The following is a 15,799-nucleotide window of genomic DNA, read 5'->3' on the forward strand; positions in this document are numbered from 1 at the left end:
ATTAAGAATTCTACAGGCCTCCAATACTCTGCAGCTAATGAATGTCCCTAACAGATTGAAGTTTGAGACATGATATATTTGTCCAACACTTATCTACTCCTGAAGAACTCCCTACTATTTCCAGTGGTCTCGAAACAGATCATGACATTGTTGCAGTTAGGCTTAAAAAACACTTCTACTGAATGCAAAACAACCACACATAAAATTTAACTGGCAGACAAACAATCCCTAAAGTACAGGAATGCCTCTCAGCCTTGTTGGTTCATAATTCTTACTGTCCTTATTTGCTCATGAAAAGTAATTTGTCCTCCATTCTAGTGGCCACTAAATTCTCAGAATGAGCTGCATTACTGTTCAGGGGTTTGTTCTGTGCTGTATAACTCAATGTGATAGTGGCCAATTTGTAAGGTTGAGACAATAAGAGTTGCTGGAAAGCCTCAGCAGGTCTGGCAGCATTTGTGGAGAGAAAGCAGAATCAAAGATGTGGGTCCAAAGAAGCTTCTTCAGAACTGATTGTAACTTGGTACTTATGCTGAAGACTGGAGTGGAGAGAGAGGGGGAGACAATAAACAATAAGTAGAGATGCAGCCCAGAAAGAGAACACCAGTTGGGCAGAAAAAGGAAAGGATAATGGTGAGCCAGAAATAAAGAAAAGCTGCTAATGGGGACCATCAGTGGGTAAAAATGGGTTGGCTGTGATTACCTGTGAGGCTCAGGGGTGGGTAAAAGATATGGAAGAAGGTGCTCAGAAGAATCTAATAATCTCTGAACTAAAAATATTCAATGAACTCACATTGTGTGGCAAAGAGTTCAAAAATTACAAATTTATCCAAAAAAGAAAAGAATCCCCTCACCTCAGTCCAAAAAGGGTGACCCTGAAGTTTAAAGCAGTGCCTCCTTAGTTCTGGATTCACCCACAAAAGGAAACATCCTTTCCCTGTTCAACTTGTCAAGACAATTCACATCTTATACATTTCAATTAAATCATCCATCATTCTTCTAAAGAAAGCCCAGTCTGCCCAATCTATCCTCTTAAGACAACTCAGTCATTCCAGGTACAATCAAATAAACCTGTGAAATGCCTCCAATGCATTACATCCTTCCTCACACACAGTATTCAAGATGCAGTCTCATCAATGTCCTGTATAACTGAAGCATAACATTCTCATTTCAGATTCAATTCACAATAAAGAAATTCTCATAGTAAAGAATAGCACCTCCTTAGTCTTGTTGATTATGTGCTAATCTTGCACTTTTTTGTGACTCTTCTGTGCAGCTCCTCCTCTACCCAGGGATCCAGATGAATTGAGTCCCAATAGGCCTTAGCTGGCTTTAACAACCATTTATTTATGTACGAAGACAATTTGTATTAAACAATAGACATTATTGTCATTTTACCATTAACAGATAATTAGACACACACCTTTATTGCTGGAATACTGCTGACTTGTTCTGATGTAATATGTTGCGTTTTGTAGTCAATTACTTCATCAGCCAATTGAAGAAATTTCTGGTGAACACTAAAACACAAGTTTTATTGTATATTTGTTAACTGGGCATGAGAACATAATCTCAAGTTTTTTTTACTTCCAATTTTCTCCCCACAAGATATTTCGTCAAGTGAAAACAGTGACTCTAACAGTATTTTGTGACATCCTGTGATTGTGATATACACTAGGTAGAATTTTAATTTAACAAACTACATGTAATGGGGAAGCCAGTTGCAGGCTGTTTCCATGTTTTTTTCTGTTGGTGAGCTGTACAACTCAATCATGGTATTAATAAGCATCTTGCTTCTGAGTTTCTCAACCAGTCTGAAGTGGTGTGATGAACCAAATCTATAAAAAGGATTTCCCCTGAAGTCTGTGTGGATCTCCCTGTGACTGCATGGGTTTCCTTCCACAGTCCAAACGTGTGCAGGTTAGGTAGATTGGAAATGCTAACTTGACCATGGGTGTCCAGGGATGAGCAGGCTAGGTGGATTAACCATGGGAAATTTAGGGTTACAGGGATAGAGTAGGAGGATTGGATCTGGGTGCAATGCAATCTATAGGGTTGGTGTGGTGTTGATGGGTCAAATGGCCTGCTTCCACACTGTAGGGATTCTATGGTTCGATAAGGCCACTTAGAGATTTTGAGAGAGCTGATCATGTGACTGAGGACCCAGTGTTGGCATTTCTGTGTCCAACTCCTGTCCTATAAAGGGCATGTGACTAAGCAGAAGGCAGCTATGCTACAGCTCTTTAGTTCATCATCAGAGCTACAAGGTAGAACTGTATAAGCTCCTGTCAGTCAAGGCTGACTAAAGAGAAAGGCAGAACAAAGTAATTGAAATCCACGACTAGACAGCTGACTTCCAAGACGTTGCAAATCATCTGTCAAGACATGGTCAGAAGAAGTCATGTAGCACAAGTCTCTTCCCTAAGTAGCTATTCTGTTTTGCTATTTGAAGGTTTTCCAAGCTATCAGCTAATATTGAAAAAGCACTCCCTGCTGTACCCTTGCCTGAATTATTTCAGACCAGGTCCACAAGTTCTGATAGTTAAGGCTAGAATGCTGGATTAAATCCTCTGGTAATTGCCTCTTCAAATAATTTTAATTACTCATATTACAGCTCCACAGGTTTTTTTCCATTCACCTGTTAAATCACTCAGGTTAAATCTGGAAGTGGGTAGGACTGGATGCTAATGTTTAAGACTTCATTGACCTCTCCACTTTTGTACCCAAACCTGTTTGCCCTTGGCAGTTAAAGTTTTTCTTAATATATAAAAGTACATTGTTTATTTTAGCCCTGTTAGAATACAATTTCTAAACGTCAGCAATGCTCTGGTAAGTTGCTCAATATATCCATTCTTCACTAAGTAACCAAAATACTCATGGTGTGTGTTATTCAATCATAGAGGTATGATAGCTCATTCCAAGCCTATGTTCAATTGACATCCACACATATAGGCATTCTACAGAAAATCATGCAATAGCTTACTTTCCCTTTCATAATCCAAGGGTCTAAGGTTAATTACAGAATTTTAAGTCCTACACTGACTGAGTTTAGCTAAACTAGCATAGATTTGGAATCAATTCTGGTGTACTGTAAAGTTACAATAAACAGCTTGTTTTTTTAATTCGAGAATAGTTAGCCAGAATTTGGTATGAAATTTAAATACCAACATTTCATTTGATAAAGTTGGCAAATTTCAAGAAAATTCCACATGAAAGACTACAGAAATTCAAAAAGCAAATTCCAGATCAAATTTTAAAGTGAATATTATGTGACAAAGTGAATATAAAAATTAGTTATTGCAGTGTTGTTGGGCTGATGGGGGAAAACTGAGTATAATGTTCAAAATTTCTGATGTATACAGAATTATAAGATGTTGCACTACAGGAATTATTTGGTGCATCAAGTGTGTTTGACTATGTGTAGTCATCTGCTCATTCCATGTATCCTTTAATATTATAATGAAAGGATATCGACCTGCAACATAGCTTGTTTCTCCCTCCACATGTTTCCTAAAGCATTTTCTGTTTAATTTGGATTTCCTACAGCTTCAGCATTTTGTATCCTTTAATTTTTCTTTTTTCAAGAAATTAATTTTATGAAATAAAAATGTGTTGAGCTTGAAACAGCAAGTTTGTAACTGAGAACTCCATTTTATGATGCTTTCACAGAGTATGGGAAATATGGAGCCCATCCAGTACTATTCACAATAAGATTGTGGTGAAAGAAATACTCTTCAATATACTCTTTCATTTTTTTAATGATTGCCTGTCTATCTTATTTTGATGCCCTCCAATTACTCTCACATTTTCAAGTGGAAACAATGGCCATGATACCTTCAATGAGCAGAGAGGGATATTTGAGGCTGCAGTATTGGCAAAACCAGCTTGAGTTGGGAAGACATACTTACAATGAAAAGTTGCAGTTAGGGACATGTAGGGACCTTCTGAATAATGGAGTGGGGAGAGAAATCTAATGAGGAAGGCTGAGGAGAGGTTAGAAATTGAGGCCTGTCTTTGAAACTGGGGGCACACCAAATGCTTGCATAAGAAGCCTGGGAAGAACACGACTGATTAGCAGTCACAGAGTGTGCTGGAAAATTGAAAGATGTAATATTTGGCTGTAACCTAGATACCTCAGTTGTTTTCACAGCAGTTTGAATTTAACCAATCCATTTAAATTATGCCCCAAGATTCTAAAACCCAATTGAATTTGAATTTTACTGTTTTGACATCGAATCAATGAGACAATCTGATGTTTGGGGTATAAAAAAAGCAGGCATTTTGGACAGTTGGCCAGAAAGAGCTCCAACTGAAAGACTGCTATTCACCACACTCTTTGTCAAAGGTACCTTTCTCATATAAAACATCTTTGCAGCAGAAGACCAAGGACGGCCCAGTGAGATCTACAAACAGAGGAAGATCGACACTGAAGACAATGGCCGCTGTCTGGTTTTAAATTAAGTCACTGTAAATTTAATAGAAGCTTCATTAGACCAGTATATTATTATAGAGTGGTAGGTAGATAACAAATCCTTAGGAAAAAGGAGGCTTACAGTTGTAAATAGTTGTTATTTAATATTCACTTTTAGCGTTAAGCAATAAAATTGATATTTTTTGTTAAATAGTGGAATTTGGGTAGTTCTTTGTCACTCATACTTGAAAAGATTACAAGGCAAGGTGACTTTTCTGTGTGTTTGGTTTAATTAGCAGAAGGGTTTACAGCTATGTCGTAACAAAGGGTTACTGAAGGAGGCTCTTATCTTGGGAAACTAGCGCACCATTTGATTGACAAGTTTTCAAATTCCTGAGAAAATTGTACAGTAGCAATAAATTTCAAACTGTGTTCTCATTTCCATGTGGGTACTGACATACGTATGTTAATTTAGTACTCTACTTCCAGTAGGATGCTTGAATGGCCATACATCCGCTGCTATTGAAATATGTTTCAGATACTAGAATTATGCACTTTCTGAATAATACAGAGCAGGGAAATTTGCTTTCTATAGCCACTACACTAGAGAGGACACCAAAAAACCATGCACCATGGGTTTTAGTTCTACTTCACGCATTTTACATTTTAACTTGTCCATTCTTTTACACTAGCAAATCTTTCCAGTCCTTGTGAAGTGATTAGCATTGGTGCCAATGATTTAATTTGAAAGAATGGTGTGAGGTCGGCTCACATAGATTCACACCTTCACAAGTACAGCCTCATTCACTTAGTACATTAGTGATTCTATGCTGTGTAATTTTTTTCTGGCTTTTAAGGGAGTAAATACATGAAATCAAAGTTGGAGAAAATGTGAAGTTACATTTTGGGTCATACAAAATTAAGCTAGAATCATTTTTAGTGACAGATGCTAGAGTGAATATTGGGTGTATAAAAAGGACGCTGAAATCTGTTTGATCATATTGTTTAAGATCCTGAAAGGGTCACGAGATCATATTGTATAGTAAATGACAATTTAATCACATGACTATTATTGATGAAGAAACGTAGAATTTCAAAGAATACACAAAATAGAAGCAGGCTATTCAGTCCAACCATGCTATTAGTTATGAGAAGGTGAGAACTGCAGATGCTTGAAAGTATCCAGAGACTTGGCTCCACTGCCTTCTGGGGCAGAGAATTCCATATAATCCACCACTCCCTGGGTGAAGAAGTTCTCCTCAGCTCTGTTCTAAATGACCTATTTTTAAAAATGTGATCTCTGGTTCTGGTCTCAACCATCAGCGGAAACATGCTTCCTGCCTCCAAAGTGTCCAGGCCTTTAATAATCTTATACATCTCAATCAGATCCCCTCTCATCCTTCTAAACTCGTATCTACAAGCCCAGTCACTCCTACCTTTCAACATATGATAGTCCCGCCATTCCAGGAATTGACCACGTGAACCTACGCTGCACTCCTTCAATAGCCAGAATGTCCTTCCTCAAATTTGGAGATCAAAACTGCACACAATACTCCAGGTGCGGTCTCACCAGGGCCCTGTACAGCTGCAGAAGGACCTCTTTGCTCCTATATTGAATTATTCTTGTAATGAGGCCAGCATGCCATTAGCTTTCTTCACTGCCTGCTGTACTTGCATGCTTGCTTTCATTGACTGATGTACAAGAACACCTAGATCTCGTTGTACTTCCCCTTTACCTAACTTGACTCCATTTAGATAGTTAGGAAAAAGTGAGGACTGCAGATGCTAGAGATCGGAGCTTAAAAATGTGTTGCTGGAAAAGCACAGCAGGTCAGGCAGCATCAAAGGAGCAGGAGAATCGACGTTTCAGGCATAAGCCTTCCTCCATTCCTGAAGATGGGCTTATGCCCGAAACATCGATTCTCCTGCTTCTTTGATGCTGCCTGACCTGCTGCGCTTTTCCAGCAACACATTTTTAAGCTCCATTTAGATAGTTATCTGCCTTACTGTTCTTGCTGCCAAAGTGGATAACCACACATTGATCCACATTAAATTGTATCTGCCATGCATCCGTCCACTCACCTAGCCTGTCTAAGTCACTCTGTGTTCTCATAACATCCTCCTCACATTTCACCCTTTCATCCAGCTTTGTGTCATCAGCAAATTTGCTAATATTACTTTTAATACCTTCACCTATATTATTAATGTATATTGTAAATAGCTGCGGTCCCAGCACCGAACCTTGTGGTACCCCACTGGTCACCGCCTGCTATTCCGAAAGGGACCTGTTTATCACTACTCTTTGCTTCCTGTCAGCCAGTCAGTTTTCAAACCAAATCAGTATTTTGCTCCCAATACCACGTGCCCTAATTTTGCTCACTAATCTTCTATTTGGGACTTTATCAAAGGCTTTCTGAAAGTCCAGGTACACTAATCCACTGGCTTTGCCTTGTCCATCTTCATAGTTACATCCTCAACAAATTCCAGAAGATTAGTCAAGCACAATTTCTCCTTCGTAAATCCATGCTGACTCTGACCTATCCTGTTACTACTATCCAAATGAGTTCTAATTTCATCTTTTATAATTGACTCCAGCATCTTTCCAACCACTGACATCAGGCTAAGCGGTCTATAATTCCGTTTTCTCTCTCCCTCCTTTCTTGAAAAGTGGGACAACATTAGCCATCTTCCAATCCGCAGGAACTGATCCTGAATCTATAAAAGCATTCTAAAATGATTACCAATGCATCCACGATTTTTACAGCCACCTCCTTAAGTACCTTGGAATGCAGACCTTCAGGTCCCGGGGACATATCAGCCTTCAGACCTAAAAGTCTATCCAACACTATTTTGCCTAATATAAATTCCCTTCAGTTCATCCATTACCCTAGGTCCTTCAACCACTATAATATCTAGGAGATTGCTTATGTCTTCCCCAGTGAAAACAGATCCAAAGTACTTATTCAACTCTTCTGTCATTTCCTTATTCCCCATAATAAATTCACCTATTTCTGTCTTCAAGGGCCCAATTTCACTCTTAACCATTTTTTTCTTTTCACATACCTAAAAAAACTTTTACTATCCACTTTTATATTTTCTCCAGTTTGCCTTCGTCCCTCATTTTTACTCCGCATATTGCCTTTTTAGTTATCCTCTGATGCTCTTTAAAAGTTTCCCAGTCCTCCAGCTTCCCACTCTTTGCTATGTTATACTTCTCTTTTATCTTTATACAGTCCTTAACTTCCCTTGTCAGCCATGGCCGCCCTGCCTCCCCTTCGGATCTTTCTTCCACTTTGCAATGAACTGATCCTGCACCTTCTGCATTATATCCAGAAATACCTGCCATTATTGCTCCATTGCCACCCCTGCCAGGGTATTGAACCATTGAACTTTGGACAGCTCATCCCTCATAGCTCCATAGTTCCCTTTGTTCAACTGCAATACTGACACTTCTGACTCTCCCTTCTCCCTCTCAAACTGCAGATGAAAACTTATCATATTATGGTCACTATCTCCTAATGGCTCCTTTACTTCGAGGTCCCTGATCAAATCCGGTTCATTGCACAACACAAGATCCAGAATTGCCTTCTCCCTGGTAGGCCCCAGAACAAGCTGTTCGAAGAATCCATCTTGGATGCACTTCACAAACTCCCTTTCTGGGGTCCAGTACCATTCTGATTCTCCCAGTTTATCTGCATGTTGAAATTTCCCATAACAACTGTAGGTAAAAACAATGACTGCAGATGCTGGAAACGAGAGTCTAGATTAGAGTGGTGCTGGAAAAGCAAAGCAGTTCAGGCAGCATCCGAGGAGCAGTAAAATCGACATTTCGGGCAAAATTCCTTCATCAGGAATAATGATGAAGAGCTTTTGCCCGAAACGTCGATTTTACTGCTGCTCGGATGCTGCCTGAACTGCTGTGCTTTTCCATAACAACTGTAGTAATACCTTTGCGACAGGCCAATTTCAACTCCTTATTCAACTTACTCCCTATATCCAGACTACTGTTTGGGAGCCAGTAGAAAACTCCCGTTAGGTTCTTTCTACCCTTAGAATTTCTCAGCTCTATCCATATTGACTCTACATCTCCAGATTCTATATCCCCCCTCACAAGGGACTGAATATCATCCCTCATCAACAGGGCCACCCCACCCCTTCTGCCTGTCAGTCTGTCCTTTCAATAGTATGTACAGCCTTGTATATTCATTTCCCAGACCCTGTCCACTTGAAGCCATGTCTCAGTTATCCCCACAACATCATACCTGCCAATTTCCAACTGAGCCTCAAGCTCATCCATCTCATTTCTTATGCTTCATGCATTCATATATAATATTTTTAATTTGTTACTCCCCTCACCCTTCCTATTAATCCCTATTTCACTTGACCATGATCCCTTCTTGAGTTTTCTGCTCCATTGATTCTGTTGTCTTTCTTAACTTCTTATTCTCACTTTCCCTTTAACTTTCTTCTAAAATTTCCAGTTTGTCCCTACTCTCCCCCCTCCCCCCATGTACTTAATTAAACACACCTGTGTTGCAGTGGCAAATCTGCCTACCAGATGTCTGACTCCTCGGCTCTGCCTCCACGTCAATTTTTGATTGGCAGACCTGTTCGCCTCTCAGACTGGCAGTGTCGCCTGTCTCGACAGTTCCCAAGAGAGTCGACCTGTTCATGGGAGGTACTTCCCACCAGGTCTCTTGTACTTGAACCATCTCTTCCTTCCTCATTGTCATCTCCCTTCTCTCTTCTGGTATGCTCGGTGTAATAACCTCGCTGAAGCTCCTATCCAGAAAATTCTCGTTCTCTCGGATGAGCCTGAGATCATCTAGTTCTTTCTTCAGTGCTGCAACATGCTCCTTCAGAAGCTGAATGTGTACACACTTTCCACAGCTATAGGTGCCAGAAACACCATCTGTGTCCCTGACCTCCCATATCATGCACGCAGAACACTGAATCAGCTTAGCAGTCATGCCTTCATTGTCTTCAACTGTGGTGTAATCTCCTACTTAATCATTAACTTTCCCAAAAGCCTCTGTGCTCCGACCTCACATCTGCCCAGCTCCTGCCACTCTCTGCTGCAAAAAAGACCACTGGTTTTGAGTAAGTACTTAAATAGGACTCACTAACCTTCCCAATAGCCTCTGTGCTCTGACCTCACTTCTGCCCAGCTCCCACTGCTCTTTGTTGCAAAAAAGGCCGCTGGCTTCGAGGTAAGTACTTAAATGGCAATCACTAACCTTCCCAACAGCCTCCGTGTTCTGACTTCACTTCCGCCCAACTCCCGTCGCTCTGCTGCAAAAAAAATGTAAATTTCAACAGTTTCTTCATTTCCCCTCTTCTTACCTTATCCCAAAGCCCACCTTCCAACTCGGCACTGCCTTCTTGAACTGTTCTACCTGTCCATCTTTCTTCCCACCTAGCTGCTCCACCTCCCCTTTCCGATTTATCACCATCACTCTCCACCGCTATCTACCTACTACATTCTCAGCTACCTTCCCTCCAGCCCCACCCCCTCCCATTTATCTTTTGGCCACCCCCTCATTCCCGCTGAACAGGTTATGCTGAAACGTCAACTCTTCTGCTCCTCAGATGCTGCCTGACATGCTGTGCTTTTCCAGCACCACACTTTTCGACTTGATGCTGTTAGATATGCTCCATTTGAGCCAGTAAAGCAAATAATGGTCTTTACAGAATCCAAGGCAAATTTGCATATTAAATAGGTTTGTATGATAAGTAAACATGAAAACAGAACTGTGAAATTATGATACAGATCATTCTACTATAACGTGTGTTTCATTAACACAAATTTGCTGTAACACAATTGACAAATTGGGGACATTGTTTCTAAACAATGAAGTTTTAAAGCATATATTGGTTCTAACACGATTCCAGCCCCATTAATTTAAATGGTGCTGTTATTATGTGATTTCTTATAACATGGGATTGCATGCGTTAGGAACTACTGCATTATAACAGAACTGACTGTAATGGAACCTGTGTAAATGCAGTGTCATGTCCACAAGACAGGAAACAAATCATAAATTAAAAAAAAATGTTGCTTAGTTTTAGAATGGACTGACTAAAATGGGCATTACAAAATGACTCTAGCTAATGAATGAAGCTAAACCATCACACCTTGCAAAAACCACAAGATAAAGTGAATCAGATCTTTACTTAATCAATAATTGTTATGTCTGAACAGGAACTAACAGCTCCATCTAACTCCTAAAATGCATAATATGTTTTGACCAAATGCATAAAATCTTGCCTTGTTATCAACTTTAAAGAAATTCTGTAGCACCCTGTTTTGAGCCATCTGGACATTACTGAACTTTACTCTTGAGTAAAGGAACTATAACCAGCCTCTAATTCATGTGACTCATGATTCATGCAGTTGGCGTCACTAATTTATATGTGAGTTAAAGAACTACATGGATAGCATGTTTAGAGATGTGATCACATTACAGTATGAGGGTTTGCAAGCAGGTTGGGAATGGATGATTACTAGGCAGTCTAAGAGATTCAGATACTTAGCAGTTCCTGAGATGATTTTGCTCATAGTTGGCTTTCCATTCTGGGTACTGACAATAGTTCCTCAGAAGTGCAGCAAGACCCAGGCCTATGGCACTACAGGTTGTTCAGCTGTACAGGAGACAATAAAATAGAGTGGCAAAGTAGTAGTGAAAGGAGATTTTTTAGTTGGACCATTCTGTAGTCATAGATCTGTCTCAGACTGCCAGACCAAGAATGTCACAGACAGGCTGCAGGACATTCTTCTGAAGGATTGTGGTCACCCCAACATTGTGATCCACGTTGGCACCAGTGGCAGGTAGAAAAAACTGCATGGTCCTCTGGTCAGGATTTAGGGAGCTAGGTAGAAAAGTAGCAAAAGTGACAATCTGTGGATTACTACAAATGTAAAATGTAAATAAGTAAAGAGATGAAGGATAAAACAGAAAATGCAGTGCAGGAAAGATGGTGTAGATCAAGCGACAATGGGAAAACATTAAGAGGACAGTAATCATTATATGACAAGGTTTAGGGTGACATTGGAAAAGAAAATGAACAATTCAGAGTAACAATAATTAACTGGGCTAGAGGTAACATCAATGGAACAAGAACGAAGCTGGACAAGATAAAATGGAACCAAAGTTGGTGAAAAAAACTGTAGCTGAACAATAAGATGTCTTCAAAGACAAAATTATTTTGATACAGTCAAGGTATATTTCCTCAAAATGAAAAAGGAGGGCAAACAAATCCAGAGCTGCATGGATGGATGAGGAAATGGAAATTAAGACAATGAAGAAAAAATGTGTTTATAACAGGTATCAGGTAGAAAATACAATTGAGAACAAAACTGTTTTTTTTAAACACTAATGGCATGTGGGCAGCGTTGGGTGGGCCAACATTTATTGCCTGTCTTCAGCTGCCACTGAGAAGATCGTAGTGAAGACAAAATATTGAAAAGGAAGTTTAAGAAGCAAAGAGACTGGAATCAAATGTAAAACGAAATTCCAACATCTTCCATAGGCAAAGAAATTGTAAAAGGTTGGTAAACTGAGGAGTAGAACTATTTCAGGACCCAATAGGGAGATTTACACATGGAAGCAGGGGTAATAGCAAAAGTATTAAATGAATACTTTGTATCTGTCTTTATCAAGGAGGATGATGTTACCTAGGTCATGGTGACAAGGAAGAAAATTCAAAAACTATAATATTTCAAAAGTAGTAAGTTTGCAGATGACACCAAAATTGGAGGTGTGGTGGACAGCGAAGAGGGTTACCTTAGATTACAACAGGATCTTGACCAGATGGGCCAATGGACTGAGAAGTGGCTGATGGAGTTAAATTCAGATAAATGCAAGGTGCTGCATTTTCGGAAAGCAAATCTTAGCAGGACTTATACACTTAATGGTAAGGTCCCAGGGAGTGTTGCTGAACAAAGAGGCCTTGGAGTGCAGGTTCATAGCTCTTTGAAAGTGGAGTTGCAGGTAGACAGGATAGTGAAGAAGGTGTTTGGTACACATCTCTTTATTGGTCAGTGTATTGAGTACAGGAGTTGGGAGGTCATGTTGCGGCTGTACAGGACATTGGTTAGGCCAGTGTTGGAATATTGCATGCAATTCTGATTTCCTTCATATTAGAAAGATATTGTGAAACTTGAAAGGGTACAAAAAAGATTTACTAGGATGTTGTCAGGGTTGGAGGATTTGAGCTACAGGGAGATGCTCAATGCGCTAGGACTGTTTTCCCTGGAGTCTCGGAGGCTGAGGGGTGACCTTATAGAGGTTTACAAAATTATGAGGGGCATGAATAGGGTAAATAGGCAAAGTCTTTTCTCTGGAGTTGGGGAGTCCAGAACTGGAGGGCATAGGTTTAGGGTGAGAGGGAAAAGATATAAAGGAGACCTAAGGGGCAATTGTTTTCACACAGAGGGTATAAGGAATGAGCTGCCAGAGGAAGTGGTGGAGGCTGGTACAATTCCAACATTCAAGAGGCATTGGACGGGTATATGAACAGGAAGGGTTTGGAGGGATATGGGCCGGGTGCTGGCAGGTGGGACTAGATTGGTTTGGGACATCTGGTCAGCATGGATGGGTTGGACTGAAGGTCTGTTTCCACGCTGTACATCTCTATGACTCTATGACTAATGTTCAAACTGCATCTGTCTTGTGTTTGAGGAATTAAATATGCACCATATTGATTAGTTACACATTAAAGTTAGTTTATGGGGGTAATTCTTTCAAATGCTTATGCAAAAGAATTTTCCAATTTCTAACTGCTGATATAAAGTGCTTGCAATCCAGCAAATTGGTACAGGTAGAAGATTCTTTATCTGAACATCCAAAAACTGAAAAGTGCCGAAATCCGAAGGCTTTTTCTGAATTTTTTTTCTCATTAACAAGGTTGTTTGACGAGCAAACAGGTAACCCAAGTTGACACCTACTCGATGCGAATCACTCAGATGCAACATGGGGGGCGTAGCCAAGCACTGACAGGCCTGGTGTTTCTCTGTGAATGCCCCCAAGTCAACACCCACTCGATACATGTCACTCAGATGTGACATGTGGGGCATGGCCAAGCATCGACAGATCTGGGGTTTCTCTGTGAATGTCCCCAAGTCGACATCCACTCGCTGTGTGTCATTCAGATGCAACGTGGGGGCATGGCCAAGCACGTTCTTATTTAGAAGTCTGCTCCTCCAGTAAGAATTTTTAATATTTCATCCATTAAACTGTCACTATTCTGAAAACTGAAAAATTCTGAATTCCGAAAAACAGCTGGTCCCGAGCATTTCAGATAAAGGATCTTCTACCTTTTCTTGTGAAAAAGGCGTACTGCAAAATCAAAGGTAACTCTTCATTGTCCTATTTCATCTACAAACAAACAAACACTATCAAACATGCCTGAAAATGATCTGAGTGTTCTGCAAACAATTCTCCATGAGCAGGAGCAGAGAAGTTACTCTTTTAAATGATTGCAACCTTTATGGCAGTGTGCTGTTTCCTTTCTTTCTTTCTTTCCCTCTAACTAATTGTGAGCGCTCTTTGGAGTCTCAGTGTGGGCCAGAAATCTACAAGGACAACCTCAAATAATCTTGCAACACTGTGTGGCAACATGACATCCACTGCTTGTCGATTTCATCACATTTGTGCCAAGCTTGGAAAATTCACCATACGCATGCATTTTTAATTAAACAAGAGAGAAATATGTATTAAAAGGAGTATCGATCAAATTAATTCAAACTTTGAACATGATGCAGCCTATGATTTATTTTCCATAAAACCTCTACTTCCACTCCAATAAATTACACAGTTTGAGGTGAAAGAAAAATGTACTAAAACATGCAGCTCTTGTTTCAGAGTATGACTACAAAACTCATCTTGCACAGATTTATCTTACAATAATAATCTGTACTGCAAACAAATTATACTTTTGGTTCAATTACTGACATGATAATTTAGGCTGATTCTTGCTATGGTAACCACATAACCTGTAATTAATTTTTGAGATTCAACCACCAGGAGACAGAAAAGGCTTAGCCCCATGAAATAAAGCAAGAATCATAGAGGATCAAAAAGCAGATTTCTAAGAAGCATAAGTCAGATATTGATGACACAATAACAAGCTAAGAGGCAGCTTTAAAGATGATTTGGAGGGATATTAAAGCAACTGTGATGAATAATATGTGAATTAAACCATCAAAACAATTTTAATGGCATTTCTATCATGAACGTCCTTATGGTTAGGACCAAGTACTTAAATTTCTTTTTTTTGCCACATGGTTTTCACCAAATGATTCTACTGGTTTTACTACTACTGGTTTAATTTATGGCTATGAGGTAATGGGATCTCTGAAAATAATCGAAGTTTTTTAGGATTGAAGGATGAATCACTCATATTAGACTGTTCTCAGCAAGCTCACAGAAACCTACAAGTAGCACAAGAGTACCTTAGAGTATCACATACCACCATGAAAAACTGGGCTGATAAGCATTTCAACCAGTGGTTGAGGTGTTAGTATTACTGCATTTACAAATTTAATTGTTGAAAGCATGGTTTAGTGGTTCAGATAGGGTAGTCAAAAGAACTGGTAGATTCTCTGCTTAACAACACAGATTACAAAATTAACAACATACAATAGGTCACTAATATTTTTGTAAGTGGCTGAAGTGATAGTTATTTAACTTGTGAATTACAATAATCACAGTTGACACCATGCTGTACCACTATTAGTGGCAATTCATCATCTTGAAATACATCTTAATCAAATTTCCCTATTGGTAAGGAATCATAAAATGGACAGCACAGATATATAAACATATGCAACACAGAATACAAAGCAATATGATACATAAATTTTCTTACTTTTGAATTTCTATTGTTGTCAAAAATGTTAGTGCCTGCAGAAATATAAAAACAATGATTAACACATGCATACTGCTTCAAGGAATTATTAATGTTCAGCACCTTGAAGAACATTCTGGGGCCAATAATATGCAGTTTGGTGTCTATTGCATTGACATATGCCAGGGGTCAATACTTTTAATTTAGCACTGTTAAAATAGTAGTGAATATGAATTATCACATTACAATTTCCGTCAGCTGGTTGTTATACCTTAGATGTATCACAGACTAAAACTGAATTTAAAAACATAAGAAAAATGGATGAAAATTTTTTTCAGTACTCATCTGACCTCTGATTGGGGCAAGCTTTGGTATACCCATTCAGAAGGAACAAAGCTGTTTGCAAAGAAACTATTATTTTGTCCAAATAGATTTGTAAGAAAGGTTTCAGGGATGAGAAATTCAGTTATGAAGATAATTGGAGAACTTGGTTCTGTTTTCTCTTGGAGAAGTCTGAAGGGAGATCTGACAGATGTTTTC

General features: G+C 39.4%; 1 protein-coding gene across 3 annotated transcripts in view; it reads right to left on the reverse strand.

The window, feature by feature from the left end:
* Nucleotides 1-15,799, reverse strand: part of LOC140460569 (calcium and integrin-binding family member 4-like) — a 51,207-nt gene that overhangs the window by 26,203 nt on the left and 9,205 nt on the right. For 2 of the 3 annotated variants that reach the window (XM_072555179.1, XM_072555170.1), the window contains exons 2-3: nucleotides 15,281-15,315; nucleotides 1,424-1,520 (exon numbers count right to left, since the gene is read on the reverse strand). The exons of the other annotated variant lie outside the window; for it this stretch is intronic. In XM_072555179.1, coding sequence (XP_072411280.1) covers nucleotides 1,424-1,520; nucleotides 15,281-15,315 — 132 coding nt within the window. The remainder of the gene's footprint in view (nucleotides 1-1,423; nucleotides 1,521-15,280; nucleotides 15,316-15,799) is intronic. 3 annotated transcript variants of the gene reach the window in all.

The sequence above is a fragment of the Chiloscyllium punctatum genome, chromosome 3 (assembly GCF_047496795.1).
Source record: "Chiloscyllium punctatum isolate Juve2018m chromosome 3, sChiPun1.3, whole genome shotgun sequence".
Taxonomy (NCBI): domain Eukaryota; kingdom Metazoa; phylum Chordata; class Chondrichthyes; order Orectolobiformes; family Hemiscylliidae; genus Chiloscyllium; species Chiloscyllium punctatum.